Source organism: Hylobates moloch, unplaced genomic scaffold (genome assembly GCF_009828535.3).
Source record: "Hylobates moloch isolate HMO894 unplaced genomic scaffold, HMol_V3 SCAFFOLD_8, whole genome shotgun sequence".
Lineage (NCBI taxonomy): Eukaryota > Metazoa > Chordata > Mammalia > Primates > Hylobatidae > Hylobates > Hylobates moloch.
The window spans coordinates 35,172,758-35,188,115 of NW_026652283.1; the positions used below are offsets into that span (position 1 = coordinate 35,172,758).

The 15,358-nt window shown below is 51.9% G+C and overlaps 2 protein-coding genes across 8 annotated transcripts in view; both read right to left on the reverse strand.

Annotated features, from left to right (window-relative positions):
• A3GALT2 (alpha 1,3-galactosyltransferase 2) overlaps positions 1-3,198 on the reverse strand; it is a 9,230-nt gene extending 6,032 nt beyond the window's left edge. Inside the window, exons 1-4 of the mRNA XM_032160175.2 lie at positions 2,698-3,198; positions 2,526-2,609; positions 2,218-2,307; positions 1,770-1,907 (exon numbers count right to left, since the gene is read on the reverse strand). Coding sequence (XP_032016066.1) covers positions 1,770-1,907; positions 2,218-2,307; positions 2,526-2,609; positions 2,698-2,792 — 407 coding nt within the window. The 5' untranslated portion in view covers positions 2,793-3,198. The remainder of the gene's footprint in view (positions 1-1,769; positions 1,908-2,217; positions 2,308-2,525; positions 2,610-2,697) is intronic.
• Positions 3,199-13,280: 10,082 nt separating this feature from the next.
• The window catches only part of PHC2 (polyhomeotic homolog 2), a 154,945-nt gene continuing 152,867 nt past the window's right edge, over positions 13,281-15,358 (reverse strand). For all 7 annotated transcript variants that reach the window (XM_032160170.2, XM_032160169.2, XM_058443461.1 and 4 more), the window contains one exon: positions 13,281-14,667. In XM_032160170.2, coding sequence (XP_032016061.1) covers positions 14,513-14,667 — 155 coding nt within the window. In that variant the 3' untranslated portion in view covers positions 13,281-14,512. The remainder of the gene's footprint in view (positions 14,668-15,358) is intronic.

The following is a 15,358-nucleotide window of genomic DNA, read 5'->3' on the forward strand; positions in this document are numbered from 1 at the left end:
AGTAGCTGGAATTACAAGCGGCCACCACCACGCCTGGCCAATTTTTTTTTGTATTTTTAGTAGAGATGGGGTTTCACCATGTTGGCCAGGCTGGTCTTGAACTCCTGACCTCAGGTGATCCTTCCGTCTCGGGCCTCCCAAAGATTACAGGTGTGAGCTACTGCGCCCGGCCCTCCACAGGATTATTTTATGAGCTATAATAAGCTGTTTTAAGTCACTGTCTTTCACTATATAGATAATGAGGCTGCTTGGAATACTGTATGAACAGACCTTGGGATCCTAGGACTTTAAAATAGTAGTAACAGTGCCTAATAATACTTTGAACTTTTATCATGTGGCAGCCACTGCTTTCTAAGTCAATGTGCATTGTCTCATCTAAAGAGCATTAGAAACTTTTATGTACCATTGGTAAGTGGTTGAGCCAGGATTTGAAACCAGCTTGGCCTTAGAGCCTGTACCTTTACTTGCACTTCCTCTATTCCTGGTGACTGTGGGAAATGGGAATCAGAGACCTAGGAAATCGCAGCGTTTCATGGTGTTGGACTCAGAATCTTGGAACTCAGGACCTCAGTATCCTAGAATTTTCTGTACCTTGAGTGTCTGACCCCTAGGGCTGGGGCAGGAACGCCCTACTCAGCATGTGTGATGGAAGTGGGAGCACCGAGGCCCTGGGAGAGGCCAAGGCCCAAGTGGCCCAGCAGTTCTGCCCACCTGGTCCACGGGGCAGCCCTTGGTCCTTTTCATCCCCTGGCCTGTCAGTGGCACTCCTGGCTTTCTCTCCCTTGTAGGGTGTGGGGGACAGAGTTCGAGGAGCCTTCACCCAAAGCAACTAGTTCTACTTTTAGAAATGCTTCTTTTAGTTGCCCGAAACTAGGTTATAGGATCTGACTGCCACTGTCAGCCAAGAGTCCCCTTCGTGTCACTTCAGGAAGGTTGACACCCAGCATAGACACTCCCTGTCATCCCTAGTAGGGAGGTCAGCGCCCCTGCCATTTCTTCTCTTGACCTCCTTTCCTGTAGTGATTGTCCCGTGCCCTCCACAGTCACCTGTTCCCATCGCTACTCCCTCAACTTGATCTTCATCAGTGTCTGTCCCACTCTGTAGGGACCTTGTTCTTCTAGCTCACTTACTGTGATTACCACCCCCAACCCAAAACAGTCCTACCTCACTGAATCCTCTCATCTGGTGACCTTGCCACTTCAGTATTTGTCACCCCCTTCCTCTCTTCACTTCCCTCTGCCCAGTTCAGATTCACTCCCTTGCAATCCTTCAGCTCCCCAGCCCCTCTCCCTTCATCAGACTTGCTTGGCACCTGCCCCCACAGTCCTGTGTACCTGCACCTGAGCTGCTGACCTCCAATGGGCACCTACTGCAGTGAATCATCCCTCTACTTACCCAGTCACACTCCCCTCCTCTCACTGCTGTCACCTGAAAGACTCCATCATTTTCTCACTACAAAACCAGTGCCTCCAGATGGATGAGCCCCAGCCCCTAGGCAAGTCCCTTCCAGATGTATCTAGAACAGTCCTGGCTGCCTATGTTGGGCGGGCTCTATGGTGTTGGTGTCCTGGGAGGAGGAGAAGGATGGTTCTGTGCTCATCTGGGGGTGTGGGGCAAGACACTGGACAGTGTGGTGGCACTGTCTTTGCTTCTCGCTTCACTTTGGGGTCCCATGGCACAGGGGAGCAGGGTGCCCCGCCTCCTCCATCACATGCACACCCCTCCCACTCACAGCCTTGACCGCACTGTTCCCATTCCCAGGCCTTACCTGCCTACAGCAAAGACGGTCAGCCCAATGGTGAGGTTCTGCTGTCTAGCCTCTTGCTTGGCCACATCTGGGTCGAAAGTGCCATCCCAAATAATGGGAGCCCCCCAGGGGGTACAGGTCAGAACTTCAGGCCGGGCCCTGGCCAGGGCAGGGATGGGAAATGGAAATAGCTCCATTTATCCACCCACTTGGTGCATGTTCACTGCCACCTCCCCAGTGCTGAGCCCTAGGGACCCATAGACCGATGAGACCTAGTTGCTGCCCCTGGAAGCCTTCAGCTCAGAGCAACACAGAGGACTGGGAGATGTGTGGCCCGATGGGGCTGCTGGGCTTGGTGGCAGAGTGCCTGGCTCTGCTGGGGTGGGAGATGTGTGGAGGGCAGGGACATGGGGCAGAGCTGTGTAGGGTTTGGGGTGCCCTTGGAGTAGGAGGGATGGGAGCTTCTTACCAGGGACGCAGGGCACCTGTGAAGTTGTCTCTCAGCAGGGACATTGTGGCCGAAGGGCAGACGCCCATGGGGATGAGGGCTTCCAGATGCCTGTGGCAGGTTGAGGGGCGGGAGGTGGGCAGCCGTGAGAAGCATGTCAGCCTGGCCAGGAGTCCTCTGGCTTTGCTTCTTACAAGGAGAGAGAGCTCACAAGGACACTTGAGCTGAGCTAGCCACCGCCCTCCATCCCTCAAGGAGGCACTTAGACAGATCCCCTTTAAACCTGACTCTGTGGTCCCACCTCAAGTGCTGAGGAAAGGGGCTTGTACCTGAATTTAGGGAGGCCATACAGAAACAGGCCTAAGAGGCCAAGTGCAAGTAGGATCTGCCGCCAGAAGATTCTCTTCCAGGCCCTGGGGGCGGGAGGGGGGCATCAGTAACTCATTTATATGTATAGACACAAGTATTTATATGCACACATACATGAAAAGTCTTTCTTACTTCCGGCCAGCCGGTTCTTCTGCATGAAGGTAGCCAGTGTTACCAGTTTCTTGTGCAGGGGCATGACCTTGGGCAGGTTGCGGGGATGATAACATTAGGGGCTGAGGTACTTATCCTGGGTGGAAGGTGGGACTGACCTTGGACAGGAGAGGCCAAGAGAGGATGCACGAGTGTTTGTGGCTCGGTGACTGGGAGTTTTTTTTTCTTTTTCTTTTTTTTTTTTTTTTTTTTTTTTTGAGACAGCCTCACTCTGTCACCCAGGCTGGAGTGTTGTGGTGTGATCACAGCTCACTGCAGCCTTGAACTCCTGGGCTCAAGCTATCCTCCCGCCTCAGCCTCCTGTGTAGCTGGGACTATAGACGCCTAATTTTTCTTTTTTTTTAGAGATGGGGTCTTGCTATGTTGCCCAGGCTTGTCTCCAACTCAGCTCAAGCAATCCTCCCACCTCAGTCACTGGGAGTTAAGAGCTGTTTGGGACTTAGAGAAGAGTTACTGGGCTGGCTGTGGTCAGAGACCAGGTGTCTGTGGTGGTTCCAGTCGCCAGGCCAGGTGAACTCCTCCAAGCAGAGCTCAGCAGCCCAATTCCTGGCTCAGAAGAGGTCGGTTTGGGATTTGTCCACACTTCGTTTTCCAGGAAGGGCTCCAAAAGCTGAGAATCTTAATAAGTTCCTTCTGGGGAGCTTGTTCCACTGTCACCCCACCTTCCTGAGTACTCACGTATCTAGAGCAACTGCAGCCACATGGTGAGGAGCACAGACACGGGGGCCAGAGCCCTAGGTTCGAATCCCAGCTCCACCACTCATTAGCTGTCTGACCCTGGGGCAAGGTCTGGTCCTCTGCACATCAGTCTCATCTATAGGATGGGGTAATAAGAACTCCTGCCTTAGGGCTGTCATTGCCTTCACACAAGCTAAGCGATGAGAACAAGGCCTGTCATGTTGCAATAGTTCACTCAGCTTTAGCTAGTGATGACCATTCTGCCTGAACACACCCTGATCGTCACCTGGGCAGCCTCCTCACTCCACTCCCTGCCCCTACAAATCCATCCATCCATCCATCCATCCTTCTTTCCTTCCTCCTCTTTTTTTTTTTTTTTTTTGGAGTCTTGCTCTGTAGCCCAGGCTAGCGTGCAATGGTACAGTCTCAGCTCACTGCAATCTCTGCCTCCTGGGTTCAAGTGATTCTCGTGACTTAGCCTCCCGAATAGCTGGGATTACAAGTGCCCACCACCTCGCCCAGCTAATTTTTGTATTTTTAGTAGACGGGGTTTTGCCATGTTGGCCAGGCTGGTCACAAACTCCTGACCTCAGGTGATCTGCCCACCTTGGCCTCCCAAAGTGCTAGGATTACAGGCGTGAGCCACCGTGTCCTGCCTACAAATCCTTTCAAAACCTGGCTCCCCTGGTCTCTTTCAAGAAGGCTGCCAGCCTCAGACCCTCCTGCCCCTGCCTCTCCTGCTGCCCCACGTAACTGTTCCTCAGCAGGTGTGTCTAGTAAAGAGTGCTGAGAACTGCCTTGCAGGTGCGTGGATCCACCTGGGCACTGTCTCCGAGCACAGCCCCTCCTCCAGTTCACTGCGTCAAGCCATAAACCTAGGTGCACCCTGACCCCTCCTGCTCTGCACCTGCTGTCTGCTTTCAGTCCCGGGTTGACCTGGTCTCCTTGATCTCTGCTTCCCCTGCTCTTCCCCGTGCCCCACAGTGACCCTGGCCTGCCCCTCCATCATGGGATCATTGCAGCAGCACTCTTCATGCTCCTGGTCACTTCCTCCACAGCCCCAGAGTCATCTCATAACAAGTCAGCCTGCCTGAACAGTTTCCACGTCACACAAACAGGTAAATCCTCAAAGAAGAAGTGCATTTAGTAGGCAAATAGATGGAAAAATGTTCACCCTCACTGGTAATGAAAGATACACAAATTAGAACAAGGTGGTATGTTTTGCCTATAAAATGAGCACTTTTAAAAAAAGACATAATGGGGCTGGGAGGGGCTCGTGCATGTAATCCTAGTGTTTTGGGAGGTCAAGGCAGGAGAATTGCTTGAGGCCAGGAGTTCGAGATCAGGCCGGGCAACAGAGCAAGACCTCGCCTCTGCAAAAAATTAAAAAATTAGCCAGGGCCGGGCGCGGTGGCTCATGCCTGTAATCCCAGCACTTTGGGAGGCCGAGTGGGTGGATCACGAGGTCAAGAGATCGAGCCCATCCTGGCCAACATGGTGAAACCCCATCTCTACTAAAAATACAAAAATTACTTGGCCGTGGTGGCACACATCAGGTGGCTGAGGCAGGAGAATCACTTGAACTTGGGAGGCGGAGGTTGCAGTGAGCTGAGATCGCGCCACTGCACTCCAGCCTGGTGACAGAGCAAGACTCTGTCCCACAAAAAAAAAAAAAAAAAAAAAATTAGCCAGATGGTATGCACCTGTAGTTCCAGCTATGCAGGAGGCTGAGGCAGGAGGATCGCTTGAGCCCAGGAGTTACAGGTTACAGTAAGCTATGATCATGCCACTGGACTCCAGCCTGGGTGGCAGAGGTAGACCCTTTCTTGATTTAAAAAATACAAGGCATAATGAGAATAGCCAAGCTGCAAGAATGCAGTGAGATCGGCGCTCTTACACTTGCTGGTGGGAGTGTAAATTGCTACAGCCGTTTGGAAAGCTACTTAGCTATGGGAATTGAAAGTGTTCAGTATTCATCCACTTTGATTAAATAATTCCCAGCTTTTGGGAATCTTTTCAAAGGAGATAATCTTCAGAATGAGAAAAGTTTGTGCATCAAGATGTTCATCAGTTTCTGTTAAGTCGTGCATTCAACATATATTTATTGGACACAAGCTCAGCATCAAGCACCGTGCTAAGTCAGGGATTCAGAGGTGAATGAGACACAGACCCTGTCTTCAGGGTGCGGAGTCAGGAAGATGTGGGTGTAGTGGGTGGCGGGGCGGGGGGGCGAGGGAATGGGTCACATGACAGACTGAAAACAGATGCGTGGAACACAGCACAATGAATGCTGTGATTGGGAACAGTACCAGATGCTATGAGGCAAATTGGAGGGTAGCACCTGAGCCTTGGTAGATGAGGAGGTAATTGGGGCCTCCTGGAGGAGGAGTTGACTTCTAAGCTAGGACCTAAAAAATTATTAACAGAAGTTCTTCAGGTGAAGAAGGCATGGAGGGGGAAGAGAGGTCCATGGAAAAGAAACAACAGTGTGCAAAAGTGAGGAAGCCTCACTCCTGGAATGTCTGTGGAACTGCGGGGTAGAGTGTAGTAGCAGATGAGGAGGGAGGGATGAGGCTGCAGAGGTGAGCCAGGGCCAGCATTTCAGGCTCGGGGAATTGGACTTCATCTTGAGGGTCATGGGGAGCCCTGAAAGGTATTTCCTCCGGGGAGTGACTCAGATTTTTATTTGAAACAAACAAAAAAAACCCCCACAAACCCTGAAGTACTCCAGCTGAAATCTGGAGCCTGGCCATGGTGGGGTGGCAGGGAGGGCACTGCTGGAGGCAGGAAGATGAGTTAGGTGCCAGCCCCTGGGAGGTATTAGGGGCAACACCAGGGAGTTGGCAGCTGGATGGGGAGGAATAGGTGAGGGGCTGTCAGGGCACATGGGCAAGACTTGGCCATGGATTTGAGGGACGGGGCTGAGGTACCAGAAAGGAGAAGATGCCTGGTTGTCTGGTTGGAGGAAGGGAGCTGGAGCCCAGAAGGCAGGCAGGCTCAGGAGAAAGTTCTGGGATTTACCAGGAGGGCAGGGATTTACCATGGGAGAGAGGGAGAGAGTACACAGGGACAGGAGGCCGGGGCCCAGGCCTAGACCAGGTGGGAATGGGAGGGAGACTGAGCAGGTAGAGGACTTAAGGAGAGGCACATGGGTTGGGTGGGAGTGGGGCTGTCTTTCCAGAAGTTGGGCTGTAAGGAGGAAGGAGATGGGGTGGCAACTGGAGGGGACAGGGTGGTTGTATTGATAGGTGTGTGCTTGTTTCCCTTACACAAGCGAGACTTGAGCTTGGTTGAATGCTGCCTGGAAAGCACCCATAGAGAAGGCGTTTTGGGTCACAGGGAGAGGCATTATCTCAGCTGCTCAAATATAACTGAAGAAAACTCTAGTGTCCAGCTGAAGGGACTGGCTAAATAAACGTGTTAGGAAGACTCTGCAGTCATGTAGAAAAATGCTTATACAGGAACATTAAAGGAAAAAAGCAGGATCTAAAATTGATATGCACTCTGATTACAATTTAGCAAGAATAAAAACATGCATCAGAAAATAAGACTAAAAGGAATAATGTGTTTGTGCACATTAGTTTCTTATTTTCTCCCCAATTGTCTGTAAGGTATTTACAGTATGCTGCTTTTTTAATGAAGGAAAAATTCAAAATTAGCAATTTACACACAAAAAAATTTAAGTCATTTTGTGGCTTCCTGCTGACTGCAGGACACCGTCCACACCTCTTAACCATGCCTGGGAAGCCTTCCAAGTCCACCTCCTCCACTGTAACACTGTCAGTGCCCACAGCCCCTGGCCAGCTTGCCTGCAGCTAGGAACGGAGACTCTACAGTGACTAGTCCCAGGATGTTCCTGTAGCCTTCTCTGAAAAAGCAAACTAATTCAACAACCCCAGGGTTCATCAGTAGGGAACTGGATGAATGAATTAGGCATATCTATACAGGTTGGGTATCCTTTATCCAAAAGTTTGGACCAAAAGTGTTTTGGATTTTGGACTTTTTTGGAGTTTTGAATATTTGCATTGTGTTTCCTGGCTAAGTGTCCCTAATCTGGAAATCTGAAATTCAAAATGGTCCAGTGGGAGCACTTCCTTTGAATGTCATGTCTGTGCTCAAAAAGTTTCGGATTTTAGAGCGTTTTGGATTTCAGATTTTTGGATGAGGGTTACTCAACTTGTATAATGGAGATCAACATGGCTATTGAAAAGGGTGAGGTAGATTTACATGTACTCTCTGGAAAACAGACCCTAATGTGTTAAGGTGAAAAGGAAGGAATTACTAATATGGAGAGGGAGACCTTGCTTCTGGCAGGGGGAAGCACCTGTGCCTGTGCACCTGAGCCTTTGCATTCTTTCATGAGTGTAGGAAGAGATCTAGAATAGCATCATCCAGTGGAACATATGTAATTTAAACATGTCTAGTAGCCACATTAAAACAGTGAAACAGGTGTAAATTTAGATGTGCTGGTTTAAATAAAAATATTGTTACAAATAATTTAATTCCCCACATGCAGCCCATCAGCAAACCCTGTGGGTTCTCCCACTCACTCTCCTCCGTCCACCCACTCACTCTTCTCCCATCCTCCCATTCACTCTCCCCATCCTGTGTTCTCAGCGATTGATCCCAGTGACCCAAGTGGGACCCCTGCTTTCTCTCCTGACAGCCAAGTTGTTGCTTTTGCCTCCTTCCTAGTGCCCAAAACTCCCCTCCTGGCCTCCCTCACTGTCCTATTCGTGCCTCCTTGTTTCTCACCTGGATTCCTATAACAGCCTCCCGACCCTGCCTCCCAGTCTCCATCTTTTACCCTTCACTATGAAGTCTCCTAGGCTTCCCCACCTCTGTATTCCGTTCTGATTGCGCTCTTCCTTCCATCAGCCAACAAGCTCTGCATCATTCCTCAGCACCCAGCTTCCTCCTGTCTGAAGCCGGCCTTGACATCTCCTCCTCTTAGGTCCCGCCCCCAGGATGCGCCTCCGTCCCTTTCCCAGACCTCTCCTCCAGTACCTGCCAAGTGATGCTAGGGACTGTCTGCCCCACTAGGTTCCGAGTTTCTCTGTTTTGCCAGCCTTTGTATTCTCGGTGCCAAATCCCAGAGCTTGCCTCATAATTCATGCTATTGATAATTATTTGTTTGGCAAATGAATGAAACAATGAATGAGTTATTTGTGTTCATTCTCTCTTCCAAGTTGACTGGTACTTCTTTGCTTAAAACTCCATTTTCTTCAGGATTAAGTCTGCACTCCTTATGCATAATCCCAGACACTTACTGAGACGGATACCTGGCCAAGTGTATTATGTGCCTGTCCTGTTAAAGGCACACCACAGCCCCTTGAAGGAGATGCTGTGCTTATGTCTACTTTATAAATGAGGAAACTGAGGCTTAGAAAGGTTAAATCACTTGCTTAGGTTTGCAGTTGCTCAGGGGAGAAAGCAGGGGTCCATTTGGGTCACTGGGATCAATCGCTGAGAACATAGAAGGAAAGATCAAGGAAATGCAAACTGCAGCTTGAGAAGCACTGAATTGGGACACCCAGGTGAACACTGCTGTCCAGGGGACACACAATACCTGAGGGCAGCACTCAGCAAGGGGGCTGGGCCAGGGTCACTGTGTGAGAGAGGACTCACGGAGGCTTGGAGCAGATCTCAGTGACAGCTCACCTCTGCAAGGCTGGGCGGTCTCATTGGTGTGAATCAGATGCACCACATCTTCTTTTAGGACTAGGTTTGGTTCCCTCCCTCTTTGCTACACACATAACAAACTCAGGTGGGGCCTGGTTTTCATTTTCTTCCATAAAGGGAAAATTAAGGTCCAGAAGATGGAAAGAACTGCCCAGAGTCCTATAGGCCAGTGGTGCACCTGCGCGCGTGGCCTGCACTCCAGCAGCAGGAGAGGAGGCAGCACATGGGGCGTTCGTTCTTGCCTGGGGGCTCCCCAGGGCCCACTCCCCAATCTCAGCATCCTCCTCCTCCCCTGTCAGCTCAGGGTCCTGCCAGCCATTGCCTGCCTCCTGGGACACCAGGCTTTCCAGTCCCTAGTTCTACCCTCTGGGGATCAACTAATCAGCTTGTTTCTCCTCCAATAAGTATCCGTGTTCTTTAGGTGAAAAGCCCCAACCTACTGCAAGTTTTCAGGGTGCACCTTCAGTAGGCATTTGCCATTCCTGTTTACACTTTCCACCAAGGCATTTGCACGGCGGGTAATGGGTGGGGTTGGGCTTTGAGTAGGACTGTCTGATCCCCCAGCCAGAGCTTCCAGCATGGCACTTGGGCTCCATTTGACCTGAGCCTAGCTCAACCCTGAGGCTTATCTCACAAAGTTCTGGGCCCTGTTATTTCTCCCTGTGGGCTTGGCTTCTTCCCTTCCCACTCCATTCAGCTCCTGTCTGCGCTCCTGGAGGGCTGGCTGCAGCTGGGCTTCTCTGGCTCCTAGAAGCCTGGTCAAACCCCGTACTGGGAGCTGACAAGGCTGCCTCGGGAGGTGCACTGTGGGAGGTGTGCGAGGTACTGCGTAAGGTACTACGGGAGCAGGAAAAGGCTGGAGGGGCTTTCCCCCTCTCTGTGGCTGTCCCACCCTCTTCACCAGCCTCCTCCCAACCAGGGTAGGGCAAACCAATGCTTATTCTGGGCTCTGGGCCTCAGCCAGGGCACACAGGCAGAGTTGGTCTTGTGAACTCCTGTGGTCAGGCCTGGGAGGGTGCGGAGACCCAGGACTGGGTGGGACCCACCAGCTCCTCCTGCCCCTCCTATGCCCCAGCCTGGGAGCCCATAGTCTGTGGAGGCCCCTGACCAGCCCACTCCTCCACATTTCTTGTTCAGGTTCTACCTGCAGAAGGTGGTCCGTCAAGCTCCACCCTGTGCCCTGCTCCCCACTCTCCTTGGCTTCAAGAAAGGGTTAAAGATCAGCCATTAGGTCGTAAGGGGGCACAGGTTCCTAGTCCTGGACCATCAATCCCGGTGGGGATAGAGGGAGCTCTGTTAGTCAGGGAGGGAATGTACCCCCGGGTCTCTGCTTCCCGGCTCGCCAAGGGGGTTTAGAGTTAAGGGAAGCAGGGGGAGTCCAGCTTTTCGTTGGCTGCAAAATCTTGTGGAATACAACCTCCCCCACCCCGGTGTCCATGCACATGGATTGTCCTCCTGGGGCAACATCCCCTCTTGGAGCCACCTTTCCCTAGTACTGGAGGCTCAGCTCGTACTCCTGGGCTCACTCTGGTGCTTCCCCTTGGTACTGTTCTAGCCATCAGACTGGATCCCTCTTAGGTCAGCTGTCCCCAAGCTTTCTTCCTCTCCATACCATTGTCCCCACTCACCTGAGTCCCTCCTTGAGAGCCATATGGGGAAGCAGGTAGGGTGGATGGCCTGGAGCAAACTTTCCCAGCGCAGAGCCTGGGAAGAAATGGCCTGTTCCTGGAGGCCTGGAACAAGCAGCTCCTCCCCCTTTACCTCAGGAGCTGCACCACAGGAGCAATCAGGATGGACTGCCTGCGAGGGACCTGCGGGGGTGCGACCTTTTGGAGGAAGCCGGCCCCCAGGTGGAGTGGGGCTGGCAACCCTTTTGGGGCCAATCACCTGGAAGAGGGTGGGTCTGAGTAGGCCAGTTCTGGTTGGCTGGAGGCTCTGTCATTTTGTACAGACTCCTCTTCTCTCCCCAGGGGAAGTGTCTTTGGTTCTTGGGAACGGCTGGCAATCAAGGTATGGTGTTTGCCACCCAGGAAAAGCCATTCTGCACAGAGCCTCAGCCAGATCTGAAGGGCACTCGGCACCTGTGACCTTGGACAGTTCACCTAGTGGAGGCCTTTACCTTCTCAGTAGAATGTACACCAGTACGTACACCAGTCACCCAGGAGAGAGAACCGTGTAAGATCGTGGATGTTGAACCGTTGTGGTTTACTCTGGGCAGTGCTTTTTAAAGTTCCAGTTGTGACCTGAGGGCCATGTAATGAGTTTAGTGGGTCGTGACCAAGATTTTTAAAATATGAACAGGAATACAATGGAAAAGAAAATATTCTGTATTGTACATGAGGGTAGGTTTTGTTTCATGCAATGTTTGTTTCAGTTGATAGATATTGAAGTGTGTATACAAGGTTGGGAAATATTTCTTTAAATTGTGGATCATGATGGAAATAGGTCTGTGAAATTCAGTGTAAAGTGTAAACAACAGGAATAGCAAATGCCTATTGCAGGTGCACCCTGCAAACTTGCAGTAGGTTGGAGCTTTTCATCTAAAGAAGATGGATACTCATTGGTGTGAATCAAATTCACCACATCTTCTTTTAGGAGTAGGTTTGGTTCCCTCCCTCTTTGCTACACGGGACACACTCAGGTGGGGCCTGGTTTTCATTTTCTTCCATAAAGGGAAAATTAAGGTCCAGAAAGTGAAAAGAACTGCCCAGAGTCCTATAGGCCAGTGGTGCACCTGCGCACGTGGCCTGCACTCCAGCAGCAGGAGAGGAGGCAGCACATGGGGCGTTCGTTCTTGCCTGGGGGCTCTCCAGGGCTCACTCCCCAATCTCAGCATCCTCCTCCTCCCCTGTCAGCTCAGGGTCCTGCCAGCCATTCCCTGCCTCCTGGGACAGGCTTTCCAGTCCCTAGTTCTACCCCCTGGGGATCAACTAATCAGTCTGTTTCTCCTCCAAGAAAGTTGCATTTTAATAGGCTTTCCAAAGAGGAGTTACTAAGGTGTAAGTGTTGGTTCTTGAAAGTTACTTTCAAGTAAGTAATTGTCCTTTAGAGACTGTGATTCAGTAGGTTGTGGCCTGACCCTCAAACCACCCCTACCCCTTCTTTTTTTTAAAAAAATAGGGTTTTGTCTGTCACCTGGGTTGGGGGTGCAGTGATGCAATCATAGCTCATTGCAGCCTTGAACTCTTGGGCTCAAGCGATTGACCTCAGCCTCCAGAATAGCTGGGATTACAGGTATGCACCACCTTGCCTGTTTTTAAATATTTTTTGTAGATATGGGGTCTCCCTATGTTGCCCAGGTTGGTCTCAAACTCCTGGCCTCAAGCGATCCTCCCACCTCAGCCTCCCCAAAGTGCTGGGTTTACAGATGTGAGCACCCATAATCTAAATTTTTAACAGGTGGAAATGGTCCCTTAAGGAAAAATCTGATGGAGGAGGAGGAGCAGTGAGGCCAAGCTGCCCCTTTCCCCCCTCTCCCCATAGATGTGGGGTAGCTTTCACTGCACACAAGAGGGCACGTGGTTATTCTGTGCTTCACCCCAGTCTCATTTCTAGCACAGTGCCTGGTTCAGAGGCATGTGGTCAACACAGGCCACGGTTAGCAGCACACATGTCTAATCCAGCCAGCTCACCTGCCTCTCATTTGCACTTCCATGTTCATGCTTGTGCCTTTGCACTTGTTGCCTTGGTCTGGAATGCCCTTTCTCTTCTTTATTCAAGGCTTAGATGCCTCATCTCTGCCCTAATCGTTTTCTATTTGAGCATGCACGTGCTTAGTGAACCAAAGCCATCCCAAGGCTATTCTGATGCTGTGCAGCTCTATCGAGAGGTGTGTGCTGGAACATGGGAGAGAGTCTGGGTTCTGCCCCAGGTGTCTAGAGGCTGCTAGCCCAACAGTCATCATCTCCCAAGTGGGAATGGCGGGTAGGGGAGCGCAGAGCAGAAAGGGCTTCTGGACCCTCTCACTCCAAGGGACACCGTGTGAAGAAAGCTGCTATCATCTACCTGTGTGAACTGCAGCTGAGGGCACCCTCAAATGACCCAGCCTCAGAAAAGTGTGGTGGATATGCTGTCCACTTAAGGTCCCTTCCCCAGCCCAGGGACCCACCTGTCTCTGTATGGGTGAAAAGTAGCCATTTGGGCCCAGAGACAGGCATTCCTAGGGGAGAAAGTCACCAAAGAGACAGATTTTACAGATTTATTTTTAAAAAACAAAAACAAAGGTTAAAAAAGTCCTTCATTTCCAACCCTGCCTGGGGGTGTGGGTGGGGAATAGAATAAGCTCAGAAAGGTGCCTGCCTCCTTCCTGCAAAGGATACGGCAGGTCAGAGGCAGGCCCTCGCCCTTTCTGCCCTGCCTCCTCCTCAGGTAGCTCAAATTGCTGCTAGGAAGATTTATAGGCAAAGAAGTGTGGGAGTGGGAGGCCAAGAGCTGCCTTCTTCACATCAACAGAAACTCCAGCTGTTCTCTCCCCTTAGAAGTTCTCTGAGCCTCACCACTGGGACTCCCAGGGTGGGCGGGCAGGCAGGCCAGGAGGCTCAGCCCTCCGGGCTATGTTGCTCAGACCACCACAGCTTTCTTAATGCTCTTTGTGAACCAGGAGGGCAGTCAGGGGAACTTCACAGTGTGGGGAGGGGGTGTCTGGAAAGGAAACTCTGAAGCGCCGTCTCTTTCTGACCTTGCCTCTGCACTGAGGCTGCCATTCTTGGCTATTCCCCATCCTGAGGCTGAGTGGAGTCCAGGACAAAGCACTAAGTGGCTGTTTGCTACAAAACACCTGGAGATGCCAGAGAGTAGCCCTTGGCCTATCTGTCAGTCCAGGCTCCCACACAGTCACACAGTCATACACACAGCGTTAAGGCGTCTGTGCCAGCAGGCACGGCCCGGCTGGGCCCAGCTTCTCTCTCTCCACCTGCAGAGGGCGTAGGGGGGAGAACCCTGGCTGCTGCAGAAACAGGGAGAAGCTGACAACGGAAGAGTTAACCAGGCCTGGAGAAAGAAGTGGGAGGAAGGAAGGCAAGGGCTTTCTAGGCCTCCATCCAGGCCTGCTGGCTGCCCTTGAAGTAACCCAACTCAGGTTGGGGAGCCCTGACCATATACCCCCTGGAAAATGGGGGACAGAAAGAGGGGAAGAGAGCGGGGCTAGAGTATTGGGACTTTGGAGGAAGCCAGTGCTATCAATATTTACAAGCATAAAGCCCCATCTTCTGTGCCACCTACCTCTCTGCCCCTCCCACAGAAATGAAAGGCCCCTGAGAGCCATGGAGGAGGTGCCCAGACCTCCTCACCAGCTATGCCCCTAGGGAGAGCCCCTGCCCTCCAACTGGCCCCATTTCTGGGCCCCTCAGGAATGTCTGTCTGGCTCTGCTCAGTCGGGAGGAGGCGCCCTGGGCCAGAATCCTGGCTGCCGCCAGCCCTAGGAGTCCTTGAGCATGCTGATGCGGGCGTAGATCTTCAGGGCGGGCCCCAGCTTGATGTTCATGGCACTCATCAGGTGGTCCTCCTTGAGCAGCAGCAGGGCTTGCCCGTCGATTTCCTGGGCACGGAATTCCTCTGCTATCTCCTGGCAGCCTGAGGGGGTACCACCAAAGATAGTGTCACTCCAAGCCGCCAGTGTTCACCTCTGGCAGCCACTGCATCTAGTTATCTAGATCTAGTTATCTTTATCTATTGTCTCCTTTAGTCCTCATAACCACGCCTTGAGGAAGGCGCCGCTGCTGTTCTTATTTTGCAGCTTGAGAGAGGTTGTGCAACTCACCCACAGCAGCCGTGGTCTGGGCCTCCTCCAGTGTGCCCCTGTCCAGACCCCTGCTCCGTGAACTGGGCGGACCCATGTCCACTGAGGGGCTCAGGAAGTGACAGCGTGTGATTTCTGAGGCTAGATCATAAAGGGCACAGCAGTTCTCACCTCACTCTTCTGCCTGGTTTACTGCAGAGTAAGCCAGCTACCAGTAAGCCACCCCGGCAACCCTCTGGAGAGGCACGCGTGGACAGCAGCCAAGGCCCTGGTGGTCCCCGGCCTCCTTGCCATGTGAGTGAACCGTGCTGGAAGTGGGTTTTCTGGCTTCAGACCTCAGACACTGCAGCCTGTATAGCGTCTTCCCTGAGACCTCATATCACCTCAAACTCATATACTGGGTTTGTGGAAGGGAGCAGATAACCTCTCTGTTTCCAGGTCTTCAGACTAAGAGGAACTGGACACCAGGAGCCTCATACCAGGACTGCCCAGCCGAGCCACTCGATTCCTGACCCACATGGCCCT